This window comes from Cuculus canorus, chromosome 18 (assembly GCF_017976375.1).
Source record: "Cuculus canorus isolate bCucCan1 chromosome 18, bCucCan1.pri, whole genome shotgun sequence".
In the NCBI taxonomy this organism is placed as follows: domain Eukaryota; kingdom Metazoa; phylum Chordata; class Aves; order Cuculiformes; family Cuculidae; genus Cuculus; species Cuculus canorus.
The window spans coordinates 8,933,403-8,959,328 of NC_071418.1; the positions used below are offsets into that span (position 1 = coordinate 8,933,403).

General features: G+C 47.2%; 1 protein-coding gene across 1 annotated transcript in view; it reads left to right on the plus strand.

Annotated features, from left to right (window-relative positions):
* The window catches only part of DNAH9 (dynein axonemal heavy chain 9), a 128,684-nt gene extending 124,057 nt beyond the window's left edge, over positions 1-4,627 (plus strand). The window contains exon 35 of the mRNA XM_054083560.1: positions 3,789-4,627. Within this exon, the coding sequence (XP_053939535.1) occupies positions 3,789-4,016 (228 nt within the window). The 3' untranslated portion in view covers positions 4,017-4,627. The remainder of the gene's footprint in view (positions 1-3,788) is intronic.
* Positions 4,628-25,926: the final 21,299 nt, after the last annotated feature.

The following is a 25,926-nucleotide window of genomic DNA, read 5'->3' on the forward strand; positions in this document are numbered from 1 at the left end:
GGGCTTGGAGCCCCTGATCCAGTGGGAGGTGTCCCTGCCCATGGCACGGGATTTGAACTGTATGATTTTTAATGTCCCTTCCAACCCAAAGCATTCTATGATCCTATGATTCTTGTTGATGACCCGTGCTGCATCTGGCACCAACAAGTGGAAACAGGCTCAGTGCTGAGGGATGAAGACTTAGAGCAAACAAGCACAGCACCCAAACCATTCTGTGATCCCTGCATGATAGTTGAAGTGAAGAGTGAGAAGTTTTGGTGATGCAAAGCTATAAATCTTTTAGGAAGCACACGGATTCCTCTGCCTCACTCCAATAACTGGTATGGGCGATTGCACTCAGCAATGACATTTGCCTTCAGAGACCATCCAGACTTTTGTAAACATGTTTTTTTCAGGTTACATTTTCTTTGTGATTGAAAGATATTGAGCAATTACGTTTATAGAACCATTCGTATTCTCTGGGTATCATGCTTCAATTTATTTCAGAGAGGAAAAGAATATTTTTATATGTTGCTGCTCAAGCTGAAATATTATTTCCAGCTAGTAGAACTATTCATTTTTGCCTATAATCCAGTATGTTTTAATGGGTGCAGCATTTTTTCAAACAGGTGCACAGATTATACACTCCTTCCAAATTAATTGTCTGATGAGAATGGCAGCTCGTGTTGAGAACTCCTCCTCTGGGGAACACCTCCACTTTTAAACGAATTTTTCACATTTAGGCTGTACTTCCAAAGAAGGAAAAAGCCCCTCTATGTTCTGCTGCTCACATTTTTCTATTTATTTAAACATTTATGTTTGCCCTTGGGTGTCTTAAATTTATAAAACATTCATTACAAAACAGCAAGCAGCTATTAGATGAAATGAAACCAAGCAGGTTATTTTGGGTCCAGCTGATCCGTTGCTGTAGCACTGTTACAGTCAGAGGGACTCTGAGAGAGAGTTTGACTGGTGATGCGATGAGGCATTTTATCCTAAGCCATGGGGCACTGCTGCCTGATCCCTGGCTTTCTTGCTCCCAGCAATGGAGAGTTGGATGCCAAGTATGTGCCCCGTTACTCACCAAGTGTACTGGTGCGTGATAGGACGCCGAGATAGGTGGGCTTTGCACCACACGGGCCACATGAAGCTTTGCATGAGGCTTTGTCCTTGGAAGAGGCGCACAACATTGTGCAGTGTAACTTAAGATCGAGGGCATTGTGCCTCCTTCAAGGCACACCAGCTTCAGTTTCTGTGTAGTTTTTAAAGCTGTTTTTCTGTGAAGCACCAGCTTTACCAGTAGAGAGGCTTAGAAGGACAGATCTGTGTGGCAAGGAATGGTCCCATTTCCCTTAGGATGGTTATCTTTGGGAGCAGTTGCACACCACTCGTTTTCATCTGAGATGCTCCCAGCAGCAGATGCAGATGAAAACAACATCAGAGTGCAAAGCAGCCCTGGCGCAGCCCAGTTCTTGTGCTACAGTTTGCCATGTTCTTCTGCAGAGAGAGCAGGTAAAATCTCATATGTCAGAGATTGGGGGAGCTGGGACATCCTACGGAGCCTTCTCCTGCCGATGCCAACTGTCAGTAATGCCCATGTATTTGTAACCTATGAGAGTGACAGTAGGGTGTGGCTCAAGCCAAGGTCTCCGGTGATGCTATTACAATGCAGTCGTGGAAGGGACACTTGCAAATTGGGCTGTAAACAGTCAGTCTCTTATTTATGGTTGTTATGAAAAATTAATGACTTGACAAACCCTTTTCCATCTGTATCTCGACTCTTAAAACTACTCGATGCTAACAATTCCTCTCCCATTTGCCGTTACTGGAGAGCACACCAGTAGGTCTTCTTCACTGTGTGCTCCATGAGTAGCTCTTTTTCTTGTTCCTCGTGTCCGATTGAAACCATTGACTCCAGCAACCTCTGAACCACCTTGGAGTGATGTTCCCAGCGGGCTACGCTGCTGCTTAGATCCCCAGTTCCCACTGCCCTGCAAACAGAAACAACTCTATCTGAAGGACAACCAAGCCATGCTGATGGTTTTTAAACCAACTGACCCTAATTTCTCTCCGGAGCGGATGTGCCTGTGGCAGTAACACCTGGAAACGCAGTTGAGTGGGAGAGGATATTGGCTCACTACGTGTATATTTGGGCCCATCCTTTAGCACTCTTGATTTGTGACTGCTGTTTTGTGTCTTTGGACCTGTCAATAAGCGGCAACAAAACGTGTCCACTCATCCCATTGCCTGTGGAGAAGCCAGCACAAGCAGACGTGAAGAATTCTTTAGGATCTGAGCTCTCTGAGGACAGAACAGTGGCTTTTTACCAGGTGTGCTGTGCCAGGAGGTAGGGGAAATTGCATTCAGAGTAGAATTAATTTCTGATGATGAGAGCGATAAAAAATGCAAATGCAAATCAGCCCAGACGTAACACAATGATACGTTCCGCAGAGATACCTCAGGAGGATTTCAACTCAGGTTAACCCAGAAAGAGGTAGAATATATCCTGGAAATTTGATTTGAAGAATTGTCAGCAATGAAAACAGAGTTCTGATCAAAATCCAGCCTCAGAAATGAAAATTGTGGATTTAAAATGAGCGCATTGTAATGTTTGATAAATAGCTTCTTTGCAAGGTAGTTTAAGAATTATTTAATGGGTTTTTTTCAGCACATTGGAATTATAAAATCCTGAATCAGAGTTAGATTTATCACAGCTTAGTATAACAGATGGCATTAGTACAATTAAACCAAGGTGTGTCACAAGAGGGATTATTTTTCTTCGCTCATTTGCAGAACTAAATAAACTACCAGAGAGGTTGAATCTCATCCCACAAGTCTGATGTAAGAGCATTTGCAATAATAATGATATGTGAAGCTGAGCTGCAGTGAGAGGCAGTTTCTTTCACGGTGATAAGTTTTATTTCCGTGTCTGTATTTGTTTTCATTCGGTCTCTCTAGCTTCCATTAAGCAATTTTGCCGGCTTTCCTGGAAACTGATTGATGTGTGGGGCATTTTATTGTCAGAAAGAGAAACAGAAGTTGCCAGAGAGACCCGGGTTAGAGAAACAAGCCATTGATTCCGTGCCCTGACAGCACCATCCTTCTGGGGCCGGCAGCCTGCTGAGCGAGAGCGTTGCTTTGAAGAGGATGATGTGGGCTTGTTATTTAATGATGATATTCCTCCAGGAATAGTCTGTCTGAATCCTCTTTGTTGGTGTGAGCACCTGTGAGGGTGGAAAAAAGTCGGTGGTGCCTTTGGGGGCCACAAAAAACAGTGAGTGCATTCATTGCACAGACAAGTGTATCCCAGGTCACGCTCACATTTTGGGGGTATGGTGGGAGACTGACTGGGTGCCTTTTAGACGCTGCTCAAGCGAGCATTGTTCTCCATCCTGAGCCCTGTTCAGGTGTCCACAGCAGGTCCTAGCACAAGAAACATTTCCTACAAGGTGGTTCTGGTCTGGCCAAACCTTGACTAAGAGCAGCATGAGGATGATGTGCCTGGACATAGCCAGGAACATTGTTGCCCTGCAAAATCCAACTCAGGTGCATGCAGGGTTTGGGCATCTGGTGAGAGCAGCCATCTGTATGTGCTCCTTGGAGTAAGCTGTGCCTGAAGGAAGTTTCTGTTGAAGGAGGGCCCTCCTTACCTCAAATAGACTCATCCACCCCCTTGATCTCAGGAAAGATGCTTGCACTTGGCGACTAAGTCCAGCTTGTACCAACATTACAAAGGATGATATATGTTGGGCTACAGCTGATGCACGTCTTGGAAATCTAACTAAGGCTTTGTCTTCTTTCCTTTGTAGGCTGGAATAATCACAGATGCCAGGCTCAAGGAACTAACCCCAGCCATGCCGGTCATTTTCATCAAAGCCATTCCTGCAGACAAACAAGACACGCGGAGTATGTACCCATGTCCTGTATACAAAACACGCCAAAGAGGACCAACCTATGTGTGGACTTTTAACCTTAAAACTAAAGAAAATCCTTCCAAGTGGGTACTTGCTGGTGTGGCACTGCTGCTGCAGATCTAGGCTCGCCAGCAGAGCACCTCATTTGCAAATCCCTAACGATATCTTCCTCAGACAATTGGAAAAAAAGAATATCGTGAAATTGCAGCCAAGCTCCATCTCTCTGAGTAGGGGGCTCTTCACCTGAGTGGAGCCTGCAAGGAGGGGACGAGGTACAGAGGGGCACAGGGAGCAGATTCTTGGCTGCTGTAAATCGGTGTCCAGTAATTCCTGCACTGGAGCACTGGAAGATTCCAACCCACAGCCAGATCTTCTGCACCCAGAGACTGCTAAGCTCAAATCCGAATTTAGCAGTTTTTTCTCTTATTTTTGTGATTCGAAGCAGTTTTAAAGTCAGTGGCCTTCTCTGATATCCTTAGATAGTTCAGTGGCCTGTGAAAGTCTCTAGACCTGATTCTTTTCTTTACCTGTTCCTTTGTCATATATGTCATGTCTAAATTCGGGGGCTCAGCCGGTGGTGTTGATATGAGCTGTTTCGTGCTAATTTTTCTGTATATTTTAGAAAAATTTAGAATAGTGTTAGTATCCAATGTGGTTAATGGAATCAACAGTTAAAATTACAGCACATGGATTATTTCAGAAGAATTTTTCATAGTGATAGAGATGTAGTAATAAAAATCAGTGTTCCTGGACTAGTCTCTATAAATTGCCTGAAGGCGTGTATCATTTGTTTGTGCGCTGCCTGGAGAGTGCGTGCAGGGTCAAGTGGGACAAACGGAGCCCTTTGGACAGTTGTATTTATAATTACAAATGCAGTGGTTGAGAACAAATGTGTTTCTAAAGCAGAAAGCACAGAGAGGGACGACTGGAGTGTACATTATCTTAATGATCCAGCCACACAGCACTGCTCTGGTCTGCAGAAGCTGAACGCTTGGGAGCTGGGAAATGTGGGAAGTAAGGTTGTCTGAGGAAATGGAGCTGTGCCACTCTCTCTGTGCCATCTATGGGGCTTTGTTGTACAGCGCAGGACTTTGCCTCTGCCTAATATTTGCAGTTTCTCTTCCTCCCTTGTTGCACAGTATCCTCGCAGCCCTCACCTTGCAAGCAGCCGTGGGCTTTTCATCTGTGGGTTCACTGCTATCGCTGAGCTGACTGCAGGGATCAGCCCGAGTGCCAGCAGGGAAGGGGGAGGTGGCAGAGTGGTTGATCTCAGTGCAGTTAGCAACCCCAAACTTTCCCACCCTAACCCAATACCAGGTTAGACTCTCATGGCCAGACTCAGGTCTCTAGCAGGGACTGTGACCCTCCTGCAGGAACACTACAAAACCCGTTGCTCTAATGAATCCCCAAAGTCAATGAATCCCTCGACACACACTGCCTCATCTTGAGAGGTCCCCAGGCACCAGACTTGGCCCTGAGTGAGCTCTGGCACTTAGCACCGACTGGAGAAAGAGGAGGATCACCAGACAGCTCTGTTCCCAGTGCCTACGTGGTGGCATTGACGCTCCCAGGATCCTGTTTCAAGGCAGTTGTGGGGTTCACAGGGTGGGAGTCCACAGTCTGGAGAGACCTGCAGATCTGAGGGAGTCACCTCAAGCTGCTCTGATACTCCTTGAGGGACTTGGTCCTTCCAACTCATCCTCCAATGGTTACCAAAGAGGAAACAAATCTGGTTCTCATTTCTCTGTGTTCACGGTGAAGAAATGGAATGAGTGGCTCAGACCAAGATATTTGACTTCCGGACTTCTTAAATGAGGTGAACTGTGTTTGACCAGGTTGTGGTGTGGCTGCTGCAACCATGGGACAAGTATCTACCTCCAGGTTAGAAATTATGCTTCGTAGGTGAGTTTGGAGCTCAGCATCATGGGATTCCTTGCACACCAGTAGATAGGAAAGAGTAGTGGGTTGGTAAGGGCAGTGCATCCCATGCATCATGCCTTCTGGGTCACCCAGCAATGTATTTGCACCAGGGACAAGCAAGAGCAGTACAAGATGTTCTGTTGGCCTGAAATGCATCTGTGGTGCTTGTGCAGTGCTCTGGCTAGTGGAGCAGATCTTGGAAGTAATATTGTACACACCACCAAGGGCATCCAGGGATTACTTGCTGTATCACACTGAGCCCACTCTGACCTGCCATGTGTCACCAAGCCCACCTTATGGAAGGTTCCTCCAAAACCTGGGCCAAGGCCATTGCTGTGTCTCAATGAACAGGAGCCCACCAACACCACTTGGGAGCTCTACGGCAAAAGCTTTCCAGAGAGGCCTATAAATCAGAGGCGTCAGCATCCGGAAGAGGCGGGTAAGTATGAAATTCCATAACAGACAGGAATCATCCAGGAAGCCACAGGGCTGATGTCCCCTGCCCCGAGTTCTATTTTACTCCATGTGTTGCAGTGCCTGGAAGAACAGGTATGTTGCATGCCATGCCCTAAGAAAAATCCAGCAGGCATCACAGTCATTCCTCTTCTGTCATCACTTATCGCTTCCCCGGCCCGCTGGGAAACGCTCCTGTGTTCAGGGCAGCTCTGCACAGTCCTGTGTGCCATTTGCTTCTGGGCAAGGGGGGTGATTGCAAGGACTCATCCAGCTTTCTATTAAAATGGTGCTTGGGGAGAGTCTGATGCAGGAGGTGGAGAAAAGGGTGATTAACTTGTTGCCAAGGAGCTGATGCACATTTTGATCACCTTTAAACCCTCACACTTGTATCCTGCTACTCTTGAAGATCTTGCTGTAGTTAAGGATGTAATTAAAGCCTTGAAAAGATGGATACGTGGAGCTGTACTAGTTTTGGCTGGAACACAGTTTTCTTTGTAGCAGGTGGTATGGTGCTATGTTTTGGATTTGAGATGGAAACTGTTGATAATACAGGGGTTTTATCAGTTATGGCTGATTAGTGCTTGTACTGCATCAAGGGGTTTTCTGCTTCTCACGCTGTCCCACCAGTGAGGACACTGGGAGAGCACAGGAGACTGGGAGGGGGCACAGCTGGGACAGCTGACATCGACTGACCAAAGGGAAATTCCAGGCCATAGGATGTCATGCAATAAAAACTGGAGGAAGAAGAAAGGACATCCAGAGTTACAGCATTTATCTTCCCAAGTAACTGTTATGCATGATGAAACTCTGCTTTACTGGAGATGGCAAAACATCTGCATGGAATGGGAGGTAATGAATGAATTCCTTCTTTTGCTTTGCTTCACGGCTTTTGCTTTACCTATTGAACTGTCTTTGTCTCAACTCTTGAGTTCTATCACTCGCACTCTTCTGACTCCCCCATCCAACTGGCAGGGATTGAACAAGAGGATGTGTGGTACTTGGCTCCCTACCAGCGTTCAACCATGACAGTGTTTCTGTGGGCAGTTGGTTTCTCAAGCCTCACATCAAACTGAACAGTTTCATGGGTCGCCTCAGCACACACTCATGGGGCCATGGTCAACTCTCTGCCAGTCCAGCATATCAGCTTTCCACGCTGTATCGAGCTCCTACCCAGAGTAAAGCAGGAGGATAAAGTCCTCAGGCTTTGCAGGAGATCCACAGTGACTCTCAGTCTAAGCAACACAGCCGCTGTCTTCCTGTAGGAATGAGGAGATGCAAAATCCTTGTCTTTGCAGTCCTGGAGACCGATGACCTTCGGGACCAACATAAGATGGGAAAACTTTCTGGTAAGAACGTTGTATAATTGCCAGGCAGTGTCTCCAAGGCACAGTCCCCAAAAAATTAATGATGAAAAACCTAGTTATGGCTTAGCAAAAGACATCTGCAAATACCTAATGCAAAGGAGTTAGCTGTCTTAAGCTTCCTGTTTTAAAATGCCTCTTAACCCCTAAATGAGGTAACAGATCCTTTAGACTATCCCACACAATGAGGATCTGGCTAGAGGAAGTTTATTAGTTAGGGGAGGCTACGCTATTAAATTAAATCCCTGCCAATTTAAAGGAAAACCTGCCAATTAGATATGTACTCTAAACCGGTCACTTCCCACAGCTTTGAAAAGTTCGGTGCATTAAATTCTCCATGTACTTCACCACGCTGGAGGCTTAGTTGCATAAATAGAGCACTGCTGAATTAAGCACATAAAAGCAGGACCAGAATGCACAGTAAGTGTGTTGTGCTCAGTATCTCTTCCATGTGCAAACTTCTCAGTGTATGCAGGATTTCTTGCCATTCGGGAGACTGCTACTGTCCTAAACTTCATACTTCTTACCTTTTAAAACTCAACTTCTTTTTTTTCCTAGCATACTAGGGCCTCTTTCTACTCATTGTTGCCCTCCAACGTGCCCCTGTAGCTATAGGAAAGGATAAATTCATGAATTCCCCAGGCACTCCTTGCTCTTTCCAGAGCAACAGCCTGGGCTGGTTTCTTGCCAGCTGAAGAAGAGTGGGATGCTGATAACAAAATGGATCCGATTGTTTTATTATATATATCTTCCTGCATAATTCACCAGTTGGGCAGGCAGGGCATTAGGGAGATATTTATAGATACTAGAAATGTCACCAGGGTGCTCATTCTTCATCCTTTGAAAATCATCATAGGAAAAAGTTGGCTGCAAAATGCTACAAGAGGAGAGTGAATAATTTGATGCTTTAGGGAGAGAAAAAAACCTGACAGGCGTGAGATTTTCCAGCCATATCTGCCTAAACCAGGCAATTAAATACAGCTGGCCTGGCTGTTCATTAGGAGTGATGCATTAGAGAAAGGTGAACATTTTCCGTTTGAGAGCTCTTGGAGACAGCTGCCCGCTTGGCATTTCCAGCACACAACTTTCTTCCCACTCTCAGCCCTTGTTGGCATGGAAGGAACTGAGCAGCAAAGAACCTCGTCCCCAAAGCCAGCCCAGCCCGATGCTGAGACTCCAGGGCTGGCAGAGCTGCGGCACTTCGGATGGAGTCCAGTGCAGACCTGCGGGTGATCTGGAACCTGCAGGCAGGGCTGGCAGCTGGCGGGGTCGGGCAGCGCTGAGCAGCCACGGCAGCAGGGCAAGAGGAGAGGCAACACGGACCCATGTGGTTGCACGTTTTTCATAGAACCATAGAATCATTAAGGTTGGAAGAGATCTCTAAAGACCATCCAGTCCAACCATCAGCCTAACACCACTGTGCCTACTAAACTGTGTCCTGAAGTGCCGTGTCTACGTGATTTTTGAACACGCTCCACCATTGCCTTAGGCAACCCGTTCCAACGTTTCACCACTCTTTCAGTACAGAAACCATAGATGCTTGGGGAAATCACATGTCAGTTTTTGCAGAGGAAAAACTAGTCTGGACTTCTTTAGCCTAGAGAAAAAAACTGGGCTTCTTTAGCCTAGAGAAGGCAAGACTCCACGGAGAGCTTATAGCAGCCTTAATGGGGGCCTATAGAAAAGCTGGGGAGGGGCTCTTGATTAGGGACCGCAGACATAGGAAGGAGGGGGATGGGTTTAAGCTGAGAGGGGTGAGATTTAGATGAGATCTTAGGAAGAAATGTTTTGCTGTGAGGGTGGGGAGGCCCTGGCCCAGGTTGCCCAGAGCAGTGGTGGCTGCCCCATCCCTGGAGGGGTTCCAGGCCAGGTTGGATGGGGCTTGGAGCAACATGAAGTGGAAGGTGTCCCTGCCCATGGTGGGGGAGTTGGGAGTAAATGATCTCTAAGGTACCTTCCCACTAATTCTAGTCCTTTTTATTTGCATTGTCCCAGTTTTGCCCCTTCTCCATCCACAGGAAGCTTTGAATACAAAGTTGATGCAGACTATCGCCCTTTGAGTACTGGACTTGCTGCCAACTGGAATCTCAACTCAAGATTCATGTACCCTGACGTTAGGCACTGGGAAGGTAAGTATCGTCGTTGAAGTTAGTCTCTGGGCACACTTTATAGCCAGCAGAAAGCAATGGGCTCAAGTAGCGAGTGATTCACCTGACCCATCTTAATGATCTGATGGTGAGATCAGGATCTGCCAAAGGGTCCTGGCTCTCTTTGCCACTGCCTGTGAAGCCCACAAGTCACCAAGTCACACTGAGATGGGAAGCTTTCTTACACTTAAGGTCAGGCTTATGTGTCCTTCCCTTTTGCCCTGTCCCAGGGGTTCAGCCATCTCCTGCATCCTATGATTTCACATGCAAGGTCAGGTACTGGATGCCCAGGGGAGCCCAGACCAGTTTTCATCCTTTCTGTGCATTTCTGCAGCTGCTGACACTTTAGAGCACCCCGTGGGGCTGCTTCGGGCCTGGCTCCTCAAAGGGTCTGTGGTCAATTAGTTAACTCCAGACTGGTGACATTTTCCAAAGGGATGAAAGCGAAAGAAGGAAAATTGTGCTATTGAACGCCTAATATCAGCCTAAATGGAATGAAGTCTCCCAAGAGAGAGAAACGGCTTTTCCATTGCCTCGGAGTGTTGCACCTGCTGCAAATTATAATTGGCGGAAGAGCAGGTTTCGAAGCAAAGTTTTCACGAATGTTTTGTGACGGTGTCCCAAGTTTGGGGGTTAACCAGCTCCGTTCTGCTGCAACTGCTTCACCCAGAGCAAAGGAAAATGTAGACCAGACACATAAAAGAAGAACCTGGTTGGCAGTCAGTAGATTGGTTCCACTGGGGCAAATTTATTGCAACCATTATTATCGCCCCGGCAATGCCCAATGCTGCAGATTCTGCATGTGTCGCTTCTCAATTATTTACAGAACAAAACTAGCTGGAATGTATCAGCTAGGTGCATTCATCTTACAAAGTGGCATTAATACATTTAATTAGCAATGGCTTATTAAATCCACGTCCGTTATTATGCATTGTTTTTTAAATGACTTTAATTGCTCAAACAAATCTATAAATATATTTACCTTGTTAATGGTTTTGAACCTCATTTAAAAAGCTTTTAGACTGTAGAAGACATTCATGGAGTTATAAGCAGCCCCTCTAATTTGAGTGCTGATGTGCCTGTTAGTGCAGAAGGATTATTTGAGCTTATAAATACATTGCCTAAAGGTTTTGAAGCCTCTCACCTGTGTGCAAACTTTAAGGTTCACTTTGTAGGATACTCTCAAAGCATTCATTGTGATTCATGCTAAAAGCCATGAAACACAACCCCAAGTCTGCATTTAATATCTTGGCTCAAGGTTTCCAAGAGGACAGATGGAGCTGGGATAGATGGAGCCTTATGCTGTGGCCACTCCGGTGTCTGCAACACCTCCAGTTTCTGAGAAGGGCTATTTCAGGCACCCCAGTCTCACTCTTGAAAATGCTGCCTTGGAAAAATGAGAATATCTGTGTTATTGTGTGAGGTTTGATGAAAGCTACACAAGGAAAAGTGGCCCATGTCCATGGTGAAAGACAGGTTCATATCTGCTTTCCTGGTCTTTCACCATCACTATGTCCTGAGCACCAGAGAAGAGGGTGTGCTTGGTGGGATGCCTCCACACACAACCCATGAGAGACCAGGACCAATGGAGATGTCCGAATCTAGGGTCACACTAGATGCCCGTAGCCCTTGTCTCTTCTTCCATGCCCAATGTGACAAGATGCCCCTGAGCTGCTTCTAGTGGGCTCTGAGCTACGGTTTTAATGGAAAGTCGCTGGCATAACCCAAGACGGCCAAGCATAGCCTGCGGAGGCAACACTAGCGTGCTAAAACCAGCTTGCATCCCATCCCAAGCAATGCTGCTTGGGGCCCACGCTGACCAGCCTCTGTGCATTAGGAGCATCTTGCTCTTCCAGTTCTCCAGGTCCTACCATCACCCCATTGAAAACATCACCCGGCATCAGATGGCTGAGCTGACTGGGTGACACAGATGTCCCCCTGACTCCGTGTGTAGCCATGCTTCGGGGCCAGCTCTGCAAGATCTACGGTGAGGTGCTCAGCAGGAAGGTGCTTTCCGTGCACAGGTGAATTTGGCTTTGAGAGAAGGTGGAGACCCCTCAATGTCAAGATCCTGGTTTTGACTGGTACAGCTCGGGGGACGGTTGGGGATGTTCCTCTGCACCTGCTTTCGACAGCTTTGTGATCTACTGTTGGAGTGGGTCCAGAGGAGGCTACAAGGATGATCCAAGGGCTGGAACACCTCCTGTACAAGGACAGGCTGAGAGAGTTGGACTCATTCAGCCTGGAGAAGAGAAGGCTCTGAGGAGATCTTGTAGCGACCTTCGAGTACCTGAAAGGGCTACAGGAAAGCTGGAGAGGGGCTATTCATAAAAACTTGTGGTGACAGGATGAGGGGCAATGGGGATAAACTGGAGAGGGGCAGATGTAGACTGGACATAAAGAAGAATTTCTTCACCATGAGAGTGGTGAGGCCCTGGAAAAGGTTGCACAGGGAAGCTGTGGCTGCCCCATCCCTGGAGGTGTTCAAGGCCAGGTTGGATGTGGTCTTGGGCAGCCTGAGCCAGTGGGAGGTGTCCCTGCTCATGGCAGGGGATGGAACTGGATGATCTTTGAGGTCCCTTCCAACCCAAACTATTCTATGATTCTATGATTCTGTGGGTTTCTGATGAGAAATTTGCAGCTGCTATGAACCTATTAAGAGGTTTTGTTCATTCTTAGACCAGGCTGAGAGCTTGAGATCTGTCAGCTATTCACCACGAAATGGGTTTATATTGGGCAGATTTCTTCCATTTGACCCTGAAAGCAGGAGGTTCCAGCTCCCCTCATGCGGTGCCACTCATGCCCCTAACCTGTGTATCACATTCTGTCCTGCGAGATCCTCCCACCCAAGGAGTGTTTCTCACAGCTGATTACATAAAGCATGGGGAGAGGAGAGGAGCTGCCATGGCATGTGCTGCCCGGGAGATGTGCTGGAGGCCATGAGCAGAAAGCTGAAAGCCTCCTGAGATCCAGCCCTCACTTTTCAGGACAAAAGGCACTGCATGAGGCACAAAGGAATACGGATGTGGATCTGATTATAGTGAGAAAGATGTCAGCCCTGGAAATTAATTATCTGTTCTCCAAAAGTACATTCTTCAAATTAACGATAATCATGAATAGAAAATTGTAGAGGGGGGAAAAAAAGAAAATGAACAAAACCTGAAAATTCTATAAAGAAAGGTATTTGGAAGCAAAAAGGCGCAAGCAGGGAGGCAGTTCTGACTAAAAGCCTGGAGGGTGGGTGGTTTAACAGCTGCAAATAATGCCAAATACAAAACAACTGAATTGGAGGAAAAAAGAAACCTTCACAAATTAGAACTGTAAGATGTGGGAAACTACTCAGGGACACTGAAGACACGAGGGGAAAAACCCATAGTCCACAAAATTAGTCAGTCATGGTATACCTTCCCAATGGATCGGATTCCACATCTTGGAAAGGGGATTACTTCCAACAGAAATGCAGAAAGGGCAGAAGTAGGACAATAGGAAATGGCCTCAAGTTGCACTATGGGAGGTTCAGATTAGGCATCAGGAAAAAATTATTCACTGAAAGGGTTCTCAGGCACTGGCAGAGGCTGCTCAGGGAGGTGGTTAAGTCACCATCTCTGGAGGTATTTAAAATATGGATAGATGAGGTGCTCAGGGATATTGTTTAGTAGTGGACGGGTACAGTTGGACTCAGTGATCTCAAAGGTCTTTTCCAACCAAACAATTCTATGATTCTAAGCATGTTAGTAAGACAAAGCTTGTTGTGGTTACAATGACTTCTTTAACTTCATGCTTCCACTCACAGTTTGTAACACGGCTTTGGTTTCTGGACTGTGCAGAGACACAAACACCTCCAGGGACGATTTGCCCGTAGGCTTTGTCCAAACTATGACACTCAGCACAGTTTGTAGGATCAGGTGGAGAAGTCCATCCTGGGCCTGTGTCAAGGAGTGATGAAGCCAGTCACAGAGTATCTCCCTCAGCCTGTTCTGTTCTCCTTGCTCTGCGATTTCCTTTGGAGACAACCAAGACAGACTCTGGCCAAGCCCCTGCTTTGAGCAGGTTGGCACCAGAGCCTTGTGTTTCCAATGCAGGTTTTGTGTGTTGGAAGGTTTTTGCCTGTGCTCACTAAAGTAGGGGAATGAATCCCACCATCTGTCGCTAGACAAGAGAGTTAATGTCTACCGGGCTCAATGCACTCGGCTGATTTGCCCATGGATCTCCCCAGGAGAGCAGAGGATGCGGCTCACCCAGCACGTTCACCCACTTGAACTGCCCTTGTATGCCAGGGAATTTCCAGAGCCTCAAAGTATGTGAACATCATGAAAAGGCCGCTTGGGATAATGAAATTAGATGAGGTCCTTAGCCAGCAACATAATTATTGCCAGTCTTTGAGGCTTTATAGGGCATGGCTCTTGTCAAACAAACAAATGATGCAATTACAGGTTGGGCTGACAAAGGCAACTGCATAGACGTAATAGTCCACGGGGGGCATTTAATTTAATAATGTATAATATACTAATAAAATTTTAGTTCAGGAAATGCAGAGTGAGGAGGTGGGGATGGCTATTTGACGGATACTAGGGGGAAGGACTCCATCAAAGATTGTGGTCCTGGATGCTGGCCCTTGATGCCAGGGCTACTGTACGGCACAAAGTCAATAGCCCAGCTGTAATCCCGGGTGCAGAGCCGAGATCTCTATTTCCCTGCAGGTCAAAGGAAAGCAGAGGGATTGTCTTCGCTTCTGCTCCCCATCCTTGGATATAAATCACTGCAAGGTTATTTCCAGAGACAAAACCATCTTTGTCTAGATAGTGTGTGCTTCACCCAGTCCTCTGTCTTCTGTGCTTTTGCCCAAGGGGTGAAGCAGCTCACAGTGGAGATCACAGTGTTCAGAGCGAACGTCTCGCATTCAGCAAGGCCAGTGGTTTGCTTTGCCTGTCCACAGGTCTTTGATCCTTCTTTGTCTGTACCAGCCAGGCTGGTTTCCTTACCTGTTGGCTTTCAGGTGTCATTTGTCCCCGGCTGGTTTAGGAACAGCTGGGCTGAGTCAATGACAACATCTGGTGTCAACCCAGCCCAGGCTGGTGGGACAGGATAACAGGGACCTGGAGTAAATGATGGAGAACTTCTGGAGCAAAGTCACAGGTTCACTGCACAGATGATGGTGTGTTGGAAAAGGAACGAGAGGCTTCTCTGCAAATTAATGAGCCATTTGATTGCCATCTGGGATATACTTGACTTCAGATGACCTCTGACTCTGGGAGCAGTGCCAGTAGGCAGAAGAAGAGAAAAATTGCTATGAGTTGATGCAGATATTATAACAATAAAAAGCTCTATTAACATTGATAAGGGAAGTGAGTAGAGAAGTACTTTGTCAGGGGCCATCTCTTTCCCCTCACACTCCATGCACAGTGGATTGTCTGGTTTAAGGTTGAATCTACATCTAAAGAATAGGCCAGGATTGCTGTTAAGTGAGACATAAAGAGAGAGTCCTCCCCACCCTGGCATCACCCATTTATGCTTTTATGTTATTTCATCCAGGGCTTATGATGACATCTGATCACCATACAAGAAGTAGTGAGGGTTCGTCCCAACATACATCCTGGCCCCAACTCAAATCTATGCTAAACCCCTCCAGCTCTCCATGTTATGCACAATATATACATAATAATTATTTATAATTATTTTAATAATGTATGATTTCTAAGATATCATGGCAGCCAAAAGAATTGTACTGGGAAACTAAGATGCATCGCTGGCAGAGGAGAACAGACTGAGGCAGTTCATTGCCCATATCCATCTTCAAAACCAAAAAAAAAACAGCAAACAAATGATTTCAATCTTCCTGCAAAGTTATTGTGTTGGTCTAACCTGTAGCTGAACAACATGGGTTTCAGGGAGATGGGTCAGCAAGGCACTAATAAAAGGGTAGTCCACAATGATATCTTTCAAAGACCCATTTGTACCAGAAAGAAGCAAGATGTGTGTTGGCTGACAGATCCAGAAGGAAGGTCCTGTTGACCAAGAGAGCCTCCAGGGGATGCAGTGTCCAGGAAGAAGGTAAAGACCATGTGTGCAGTTCTAAAGAGGATTTTGATTGTTCCCCAGTTCATTGCTGTTTGAATGTCTGGTTACCTAGTTCCTTTGGATTCCGTAGAAGGTGACCTCATCTTTTAACGTCCCCGTATAAAGAGAGGTCAGAAAAATGAGTGTATGCATGACTGAACTATTGGAGCAGGCGGCAGGTTTGCACAAACATCCCTATCTGTGAAGCTCTTTCTTATCTTATCTGAGGATGCTCTGGCAGTGCTGTGGGACCAGTTGCCATTGCAGGCTGTAGCTGGGACTATTTCAGAGAGCAGCACGATGGAGGAAACCACACCAGACCAAGGGGACATCCAAAAGTGGTACCTTGAAATAACTAAGAGACCAAGAGTTCATTAGTGCTGTGAGTGCTTGTTCCTGTATCATCCTTACCAGTAAAGATCTGCACCTTTTTTCCCCATTCTGAATCTGCCTGGCTTCAGCTCCCAGACACCACTCCTGCTATTATCTTTCCCAGTTTATTGAAGAGTCTTTCAGAACTTGGTATTTTTCCACGTTGTTACTTATGTGTTGTGGGCACATTGCCTTTCAGGTGTCTCCTGAATTAGCTAAACAGATCAAGCTTTAATATCCTTCGCTTCAAATTGTCCTCTCCTACCCTCAAATCAGTTTTATGGCTCTTTTTTTGCACTCACCCACTTTTTATCATCCCTGGCCTCAGCGCAGTCATCCCCAGAGATTGAAGTCACACTCCTGTCCTGGGTCCTCTCCTCTGTTGGTACATCTAAGAACAGCGTTAGCTTTTGTGCTGCTGAGTCACGTTGAGTCGCTGTGTTAATCTGACCCTTAAATCCAGGTCAGGATTGGTGCTTTTGGGATCCGTTTTGGTCCCCGCTGCCTCAGCTGCAAAGCCATACCAGACCTCTCCGCAATAACACCGCAGAGCGTCCCTAAAAATGATAACAAGAAAAAATTCTATGAGACGCAAACTGGGTGTTGCCTGTGCTCATCAAATTTGATACCCATTGCTTTGAGTTTGCTCCAGACTGCTTTTACCGCTTTTTTTTTTGGTAGAGCAGAGCATCTCACCGCTCACCCAAGGCCATGACTGCCATTCCCGGTGGACCTGAGTGAGGGGCAGAGCAGTCACCATCACTAGGATACGCTGCAGAGTGCCTTTGTTTCTGCAGAAGGACATGCAGACCTCAGCAGCCTTTGCTACAGTCTCCGTGTCCTTCACCCACTCCGGAATACCCAATCAACCCTTCTTACAATATTTGAACATAAAAGCTTCTTCTCATCTCAAACCAAATGTGGCTGGTGTACTGCAGTGGCCGGAGCTAGGAGGAGAGGACACGATGTGTGATCCTTCCCTAGCCTATTTTTTCCAGCTTTGTTGGTAGGATGCTCCCTGAGATGAGATTTGCATCTGACTCTGCAAGGAGAGCAGAGTGGTAGGACTGCAGGCTAGAAGAAGGAAAGGGAAGGGTTTCCCATTGTTTCGTCCTACTTTTGTTATCACCATCCCCTGCAATACTCCAAGCTAACCCTGCAGTCCATCTGCCCCGCTGCTTTCTCACAGGCTTTGTGTACATAGAGATGAATGTGCCACTGACTCATTGTCCAAAACTGATCAGTAAATCTTTTAGTAGGTTTTCCTGGCAAGAAGGATGTCTCAACCTGAACCAGGGAAGATTAAGTTCTCTACAGACTCCTTTAGAGAAAGTGAAGGAATTATATCTAGAACTTGTTCAGGTTTCTGTACAGCCAGGACTGTGTATGTGCTGTGAAGTCATCTCCCTCAAATATCTCCTTCTCCAAATGTACCCACATGATGCAAGAACTTCCATGAACACAGACCTGGAAGCCTTTCTCTTCCTTTGGGAGAACAGCCCAGCTCCCTGTGCCCGCTTCTGAGGTGTGAATTACTGATCTGCTTGGCTGCAGTTTTGTTGAAGACCCTGGCTACATGTGGCCTCTGCTCTCTGCTTGCCCTTGAATTGGTATCTGGTCTCCTCGGGCACACTCAGCACTGAGTCCCACCTTCCTACATAAAAAAGATGGAGGAGGTCATGTTCTGCATCCTCCTAGCAATGTCCTTTCAGGGCTTTCCACATGGGATGAACTTCCTTCTCTAAAGAACTTCATAGCAGCTGAGGTTTCTATTGGTCCTGGAAATTTGATTCACAGCTTGGACAAAATAGCTAGGACAAAAAAAATCTTGCTCAGTCCACTTCAGTTGTGGAGGATCTCAGCTGTGCTCAGGTGTGTCTAGCGTTAGGAACACGTCCTGTCCTAGCAACAAGTTCATTAGCAGCCTGAGGTCCTATGACTGTACCCACAACCATCACAATCACTTGTGTGTCCCCTAATCTCAATGCCAAACTCCTTTCTTGTTTGATTTAGGGTTACTCTACTCAGCACAGCCTTTCTGCGAGGCCAACGCTTACTCTGAGAACAGTTATCTGGACCACACACGTTAGTGATGGGAAGATGCAGTTGTCATGTCCTGGAGAGCACAGCAAGCTGTGCAGGCTGGGGGGACACATCTGGAAGTGGTGGCTGCGTGTTGTGGCTATGTGGTGGTTTGGTTAATTACAAACCATGAGGGTGTCTGCTGGCTTCTAAGACAATGAGAAATTGTCTCGTGTTACATGAAAAGCCTTTGAATTCCAATGCACTTTGACATTGACTAACAGGCTCTCCAACAGGTGCTAATTTGAATTTACCTTGGGAAAAAGATGTGATGTGGAAGGCAGGTTAATCATGTAATCCAACATTTGACTAAATCCATTTCTTGAGCTCTTTTATCTGTCCAGTCTGCTGCAAAGCTGCCTTGAAACCTTCTTGAATATCTTGAAACCTTCACAGGGAAGGGTGAAAATCATGAATTAACACCCCCACTGCTCACATCTGGGCCAAGGAGAAGAGCAGCATTCCAGTGGGGCTTGGTATGCCTGGAGGATGAGCGACTGCTGTTCCTGAAGGTTGTGCAGCGATGCCATGGCCCAGCCAGCGTGCTGCAGGCTCCAGGAGACAACAAAACATCTACAGCCCTGAAACATTCCTTAAGTGTGAGGATTTCCCACGTATACACGGAATGAGTAAAGAGGAGTGGACTGTTATATTCCAAGTGAATTTGTTCCTGGCCAAGTCATGGGGGAGCCTGGGAGCAGGGACATGGATGAAGGTTGCTCACAGCTTGGGTTGTCCCAAGTGGGAAGGCCAAACAAGCACTTTACTAGTGCTGGAACCAGCACAAAGCTGTCTCGTGGAGATGGGCATCCCTGAGCACACATACTTTTCCAGAGACAGATGATTGTAGTGAATGAGCTGGGATCCTGCGGCCAGAGCTCTTTGAAGAGAGAGCCAGGCCATATGTGACCAGCACCCCGCAGGGCTCCTCATCAAGCTGTCCAGCCAGCAAGCTCTCTCTGTCCAGAGCCAAATCTACAGCCAGCGCCCCGTGCCAGCCCTGAAACACTTGGCTGCCTTCCTCTGATTCAGTATGCAGTGCTCCATGACTGACAGGCGAATGTCTCTTACTATCTCACCTGAGTTAAAAGCTGTTCTCTGCTGCTCTGAAAGAAGAGGAGTTGCAGCAGAGGGATGCTTCGGTGGTTTGAGCTTGGCCGGCAGCAAAGTCACCTGAGTATCAGCAATAATCCTAGGGTCTTTGGGGAGGGGGGAATGGGATGGGACTGCTGCAGGGGCAGGACCGCTGCTGGTGAGTGGGATGGAAAACAGCAAATCAAGACCCCTACCAGCTGTATTCAGCCTCTGCCTCGCAGTGGCTGCAGCAACGGGCTGCCCTGGGAGCAGAAGTAGGAAACCACCAGTTCAACAAGCAGCTGAGCTCAGCCAGGACCTCGGATGCTTTGGGTTCTCTCCTTCTCCGTCTCCACCTGAAGCGAAGATGAGCTGTCTTCCTACCAAGTCACTTGCAAACAAAGGTGGCACCAAGCTGGCTGTACTTTGTGGAAAACAGCCCAGCTTGGAGGGGCAGAGAGAGCTGACGGGTGACCGGGCTGCAGTGAACTGATTCCAGCATGTAAACAACCTGAGGGGGCTGAGTTAGTGGAGAGATTAAACCAAAATCCAAGCCGGCTGCCAGATTCCCCTGGTGGTAAAGCTTTTCCATCACAGTTGGCTGATTCTCTTCATATTTAAAGCTAGCTGTGCGTGTCCCCAGGCTGAGCTCCCTCAAACACGGGCAGAACTGATAGACACACCATCCCTGTTCAGAGTTCCCAGGCAGTCCTCATTTACCCACCCAGTCCTTGGAGACTTGGTAAAAGCAGCTCTTCAATCCCATAGACAGGGGGATGTTTCTGTGTAAACACAAGCACTAAGAAAGCCTGGGTAAATGCCTCTTTATTTTGCTCACAGCAGGCAGCTCAATTTGTCTCTAATGAGCACTAACACGCTCTCCTGCTATCACTCAGAGCAATTACTCCGGACTCACTAGTTGCATACAGAAAGCTCGGATAACCAGCTAACAGCCTGTGCCACGCACAAATGAGCTCAGCAGCAATTCCCGATAAGAACTGTGACAAAGACACTGTGCATATAGGAAGAGGGAGGTGATTCCGCCCCTCTATTCCTCTCTTGTGGGACCTCATCTGCAGTATTGTGTCCAGTTCTGGAATCCTCAGTGTAAGAAGGGGAAGGAACTGAGGGTCCAGAGGAGGCTACAAAGATGATCAGAGGGTTGGAGCACCTTCCATACCAGGACAGGCTGAGAGAATTGGGCTTGTTCAGCCTGGAGGAGAGAAGGCTCTGAGGAAATCTCATGGCAACCTTCCAGTACCTGAAGGGGCTACAAGAAAGCTGGGGAGGGACTGTTCAAGCATTGGTACCAGGAGATGTAGGGTATGGGCAATTCCTTCCCAGCCTGCAGAGGATGCTCCAGCAAGGAGGTCTCTGCTCTCACCCAGGACCAGCATCATAGAATAGTTAGGGTTGGAAGGGTCCTTAAAGATCACCTAGTTGCCCCTGCCTTTGCCATGGGCAGGGACACCTCCCATGGGATCAGGTTGCTCCAAGCCCCATGCAACCTGGCCTTGAACACCTCCAGGGATGGGGCAGCCTCCACCGCTCTGGGCAGCCTGGGCCAATGCCTGCTCAGCCTCACAGCAAAACATTTCTTCCTAAGATCTCATCTCAATCTCCCCTCTTTCAGCTGAACACCATCCCCCCTCATCCTCTCCCTGCACTCTGTGATCAAGAGCCCCTCCCCAGCTTTCCTGCAGCCCCTTTCAGCACTGGAAGCTGCTCTAAGGTCTCTCCAGAGCCATCTCTTCTCCAGGCTGAACAAACCCAGCTCTTTCAGCCTGTCTGTTTTTACCTCCTTCCCATGTTTCTTAGCACACAGAAGAAATGAAAGAGCTCCTGTGGATCACCTGGGTCAGCAGAAGGGCAGTGTTAGCAAACAGTTAGATTAGAGGCTGAGGGTGCATCTCCAGCAAGGAATCCTGAGTCTATTTTCTGTTCACAAAGACAAAATTTCTGTTGTGAGTTCTTGTGACTGACGGCGACATAGGAACTGAAGGTGTAAGGCAAGATGACTGTTGCCTGTGCTCAGGTGTGTTTCCCTCCCTTTGGCCCATACCCTGTCACCCTGCAGAGGAAGCACACATGTGGTGACCCACCACACGGGCAAGGAGGTGGAGGCACGGCACCTCAGGTGGCCTCTGCAAGATGTGAAACCTGTAGCTGCTTGAGCTCAAATGCACAGACCTGAAGCAAGAGCATGGGGTTAGGTCTGCAGCAGGGCTCAAACAGGTTCGTAGTGTCTGCTGTCCAAAAGCAGAGGTCTTGTCTGTGCTTTTGGACAAGACACTGCCTACACCTTCCTGGAGAAGAGCCAATGAGTATTTGAGGAGCTTTCACTGGTCAGTCTGCATGTCTCTCTCTCATTAACCCCTCATTAACCCCCCTGGCACTGCCTGTGAGTATGGAGATGAGCTAAGCAGGGGGTTTAGCCATCTTAACAATCAGAAAAGTGCTCTGAAGTTCAACATGAGGTATATTTCAAAGGTTTTCCCATTCTGACCTTCAGCTGGTCTAAAGGACAACTCCACTCAAAGATAATGTTGTTGGTTCAAAATCTATTCTAAACACTTGTAAACAAGAAAGCAGTTGGACTTCTTTTCTAACCTGCTATCTTATCCCATATCACAAAGATGGGATATAGAGCTTCCTGCATCGTTATTCACAGACCAGACAAGAGACTACACTGCCAAACTAGTTGTTCTAGTTAGTCTGCTGCTTGGATTCCTTTTCCTACCTCCCGCTACACACACAAAAAAGACACAGTTAAAACTTTGTGAGGACCTCAAAGTGCTTGGTTGTAGTGCGTGGAGTGCGAAGACACGAATGAATTTGCCTTCAGCCCTGACCCAAAGTCAGACCTGAGCTCACCACGGTAGCACCAGCCCTCCTGCCTGAGGTATTTCCTATTAGAAAGTTACAGTCAGAGATCCAAAGAATCCTAAATTAATCTTGATATTTAAAATAGGCTTCAAAGGAGATGAAGCAGAGCAGCCACATATCAAAAATGATATAACAAAAAGGCTCCTTGCGGAAGATACCATAATTGACAGCACAGTAATTGGAACAGAGTGATGGCTTCTTGATAGAAGGACAGCTTCTGGGTGAGTGTGTGTGGGGGCTTGTTTCTACTTAGATAATGTTTTATAGGAGAGCTATATCAGAATTTAGAGCTATCTCAGTTCCTGTTGGTGCTTGCTTTGTTTGCTTGGTACTCCTCTGTAAATGTGCGTGTGTCGTCATGGCAGTTGGGGCTGGTGGGAGATGCGTGATTCTGGCTGCTCGGTGTGTCCTGCATGGAAGGAGTCTTTCCAGCTGCTTATAATTTTCCCAAACTTTATTCAAGGTAACATTTTCCAGGAAAGATTCTCAGCCATGTTTACATAATGAAACAGGCACATGCCACAAATCACCCACCGCTCTTGTCCTCTTCTTCCCACTAGATCTCCCTCTCCCACAGCAAACCGTCGTGGCTATTGCAGAGCTGAAGCACCCTGCTCCTTTGGCAGAGGCTGAGCTTGGCCAGCAGCCCAAAGTTCAAATTAAAACAAACAAAAAGTGCCTCCCAAACCTAAAGGCAGAAAAGAAGAGCTGCTACCTGGCATTTTGACAAGGAGGGAGAAGGAAGGCTGCATCAAATTCCCAATCTACTCCTGACTCATTCGGTGACTGGGGTGAGTCACTTCCGAAAGTCTCTCCTTCTAATGTCCTCTCCGCTCTACAGGGAAGGGTAGTGCTTCTGAAGGCTCCTGCAAAGCTCCATTAATTATTAAATGCCTTTAAGTGTGTTACTGCCTGGGAGGAAACGCCTTGTGGAAACAGATCCCTCCTTCGTGGGCAGAAAACCCTTCAGGTTCGAAGTGAGCTTCAATTCACAGAAGAGCTCACTGAGTCGTTGGTTTTGTCTGTGAAAATAGCTGAGAGAAAGATGGGGATCCTGTTCGAAGAGTTACCATGGCAGTAAAATTTAGCCTTAGCAGCCCCATAGCATTTATTGCAGCAAGAAACATTGCCTATCTAGTGTCTCCCTGATAGTTTGTTCCAGTGATAGCCCAGCTGGCTTCAGCTTTCATCAGCTGGTTCTTCTGATGCTTGATTAAAGAGCTCTTTAACACCTTTTACTTTTCACCCTCTGAAAAATGCTTATCCCTGGTGACCAAGTCACTGCTCAGCTTCTCACCATGAACTGAAATGCTGAGCTTTGTAAAAACATCACCAAAAAGCATTTCCCCAACTGAATTTTGTGTTGGGCTGCTTCTTCACTAAGGCATCTCTGTCCATCCCAGAAGCCCTGCTCCGGTTCCTGCAGGTCTGATTTGATTTGCAGCTTTATAGTATGAACATTCTGTTCAAAGGGCTGAGCCCTTGACTCATAAAATCCCTCTTTTGCCACTCTTTGCATCCCAAACCCTCTGTGCCTCCTGAAGCTTTTAGCAGCAACAATTTCATCTTTATTTCTGGATGGCTGAGCTCAGTGTTGATAAGTGTGTGGTCTCATGCTAAGTTCTGCCAAATGCCCCTTAGAACAGACCTTAAGGGTAAAACCCACTGAAACCCACTCTTTGAGATCTGCCGTTCCCCTCTGCTGCATCCCTTTAACATGAGTTATCTCAAGGATGTGCAGTGATAAAATTCCTAATCAGATTGTTAAGCAGTACATGATCCAGTACTGTAGAGAAGGCTGAACATATTGCATCTGCACATCCTCCTTTGCCAGCCCAAATTGTAGGAACATTAGAGAATTAATTCCAGTTTGTTTGACAAGATCTGCTTTTCTTAAACCTGTGCTGACAGGTGTTAATTATCCTGCTGTCCTTTAATTCATCATTTTTCAACATCTTTCCAAGGCATCTGGAAGCAGTGTTAAACCTTAGGTTTAGGAAACATTCCCATATGTTTTTCTTAAGCCTAGAAACAGCAGGAGAGCTGCTGGAAAGATGTGACTGGTGGAGTGGTAACCCCTCCAACTCCGACTTTTGTCCTCCTTCAGACCTCAACAGCACCTTTGAGGTCTCCCAGCAGTGTTTCTGTATTCTGCCTTTCAGGCAATGGACACAGTCCTGTCTTCTTTCATGAGTGAGGATTGTAACCTCCAGGGATGGGGCAGGCGTGACTTCTTGGGGCAACCTATGCCAGGGCCTCCCTGCCCTCACAGGAAAACATTTCTCCCTAATACCTCATCTCAATCTCCCCTCTTTCAGCTGAAAACCATTCCCACTCATCCTGTCCCTGCACTCCCTGATCCTGAGCCCCTCCCCAGCTTTCCTGGAACCTCTTTCAGCACTGGAAGCTGCTCTAAGGTCTCCCTGCAACCTTCTCTTCTCCAGGCTGAACAACCCAAACTCTCTCAGCCTGTCCTTGTACAGGAGGTGCTCCAGTCCTCAGATCATCTTTGTGGCCCCCTCTGGACTCACTCCAGGAGATCCATGTCCTTCCTGTGCTGTGGAACCTAGAACTGGGCACTACTCCAGGTAATGTCTCATGAGAGCAGAGTAGAGGGGGACAATTACAGTCTTTATTTTGGCAGTGCCCCTGTGCCCTGTTGCCTCGATGTCCTCAGTGAAGATACCTGTTGGGTCACGAGGACCTTCCTAACCTGACTCTGTCCCTCCAGGTCTGCCGGACAGCTCTGCACTGTGCACCGTTCCCCAGAGATGTGTGGTAGGACCTTCATACTACATCTTCCCCCAGACAGTGTGAGAGTGAATCGTGCCATGCTTTGGTTAGACGCATGCCAGTGGAGGGCAGGGACCACTGCCTCCTGCCCTGCAGCTTGAGGAGATCCCTGCTGCATTACCCAGGAAAAGGGCACTGGCTGTGACAGCCTGGGTTGGACTGGCCAAGCGCTCACTCTCGTCCCTGGCACCCACCAAAGTGTCGCTCCAGTCACGTGTGAAGTTGCAGGGACCTCATCTGGGGTGGTGGCAGGATGCCCGGGCCACCAGAAACACCTGCTGGGCCATTTCAGATGGTCCTGCGGAGATCACTTAGTGGGGCCAGTGAAGACGGCTTGAACGAAGCCTTGCTAGCAGAGCGTAATCTCTTCACCAAAGTACTGAGATCAGTTATTACAGGAATTTGAAACAGTTGGATTTATTGTCCTTTGAGGCAAGAATTGGCTCCAGCTTCATCTCAGTCATCACTGGCTCTCAACACCATAAATCCTGCTGTTCTCTTCAATACCTTTTGTGGGAAGTGGAGAAATTATCTCGTTCCCCATTGCTCCCTCTGCACTTATTAGTGCTACAAAGGATTGTGTAACTATGAATAGAACTGATGGGGAAAAAAAGAAACTTTTCCCTTAAAACTGTGTTTTAATTAACTCTGCTGGGTTCACCTGTTTCTTTTAGGAAGTGCTGATTATGTCTTGCTGCCTGAGCTTTGCTATTATGGAGACAGGAGACCTCAAGCACTAACCTGGCACAAGAGCTTAAAAAGGGCTTAGTCTTCCCACTGGACATATCCTGGAAGATGATTGTCTTATCTTGGTGGTAGTGGGGTGTTATTCCTCAAAACTTCTTTGATTTACTTAAGCTGAGCAACAAAGCAACTGAAAGCTAT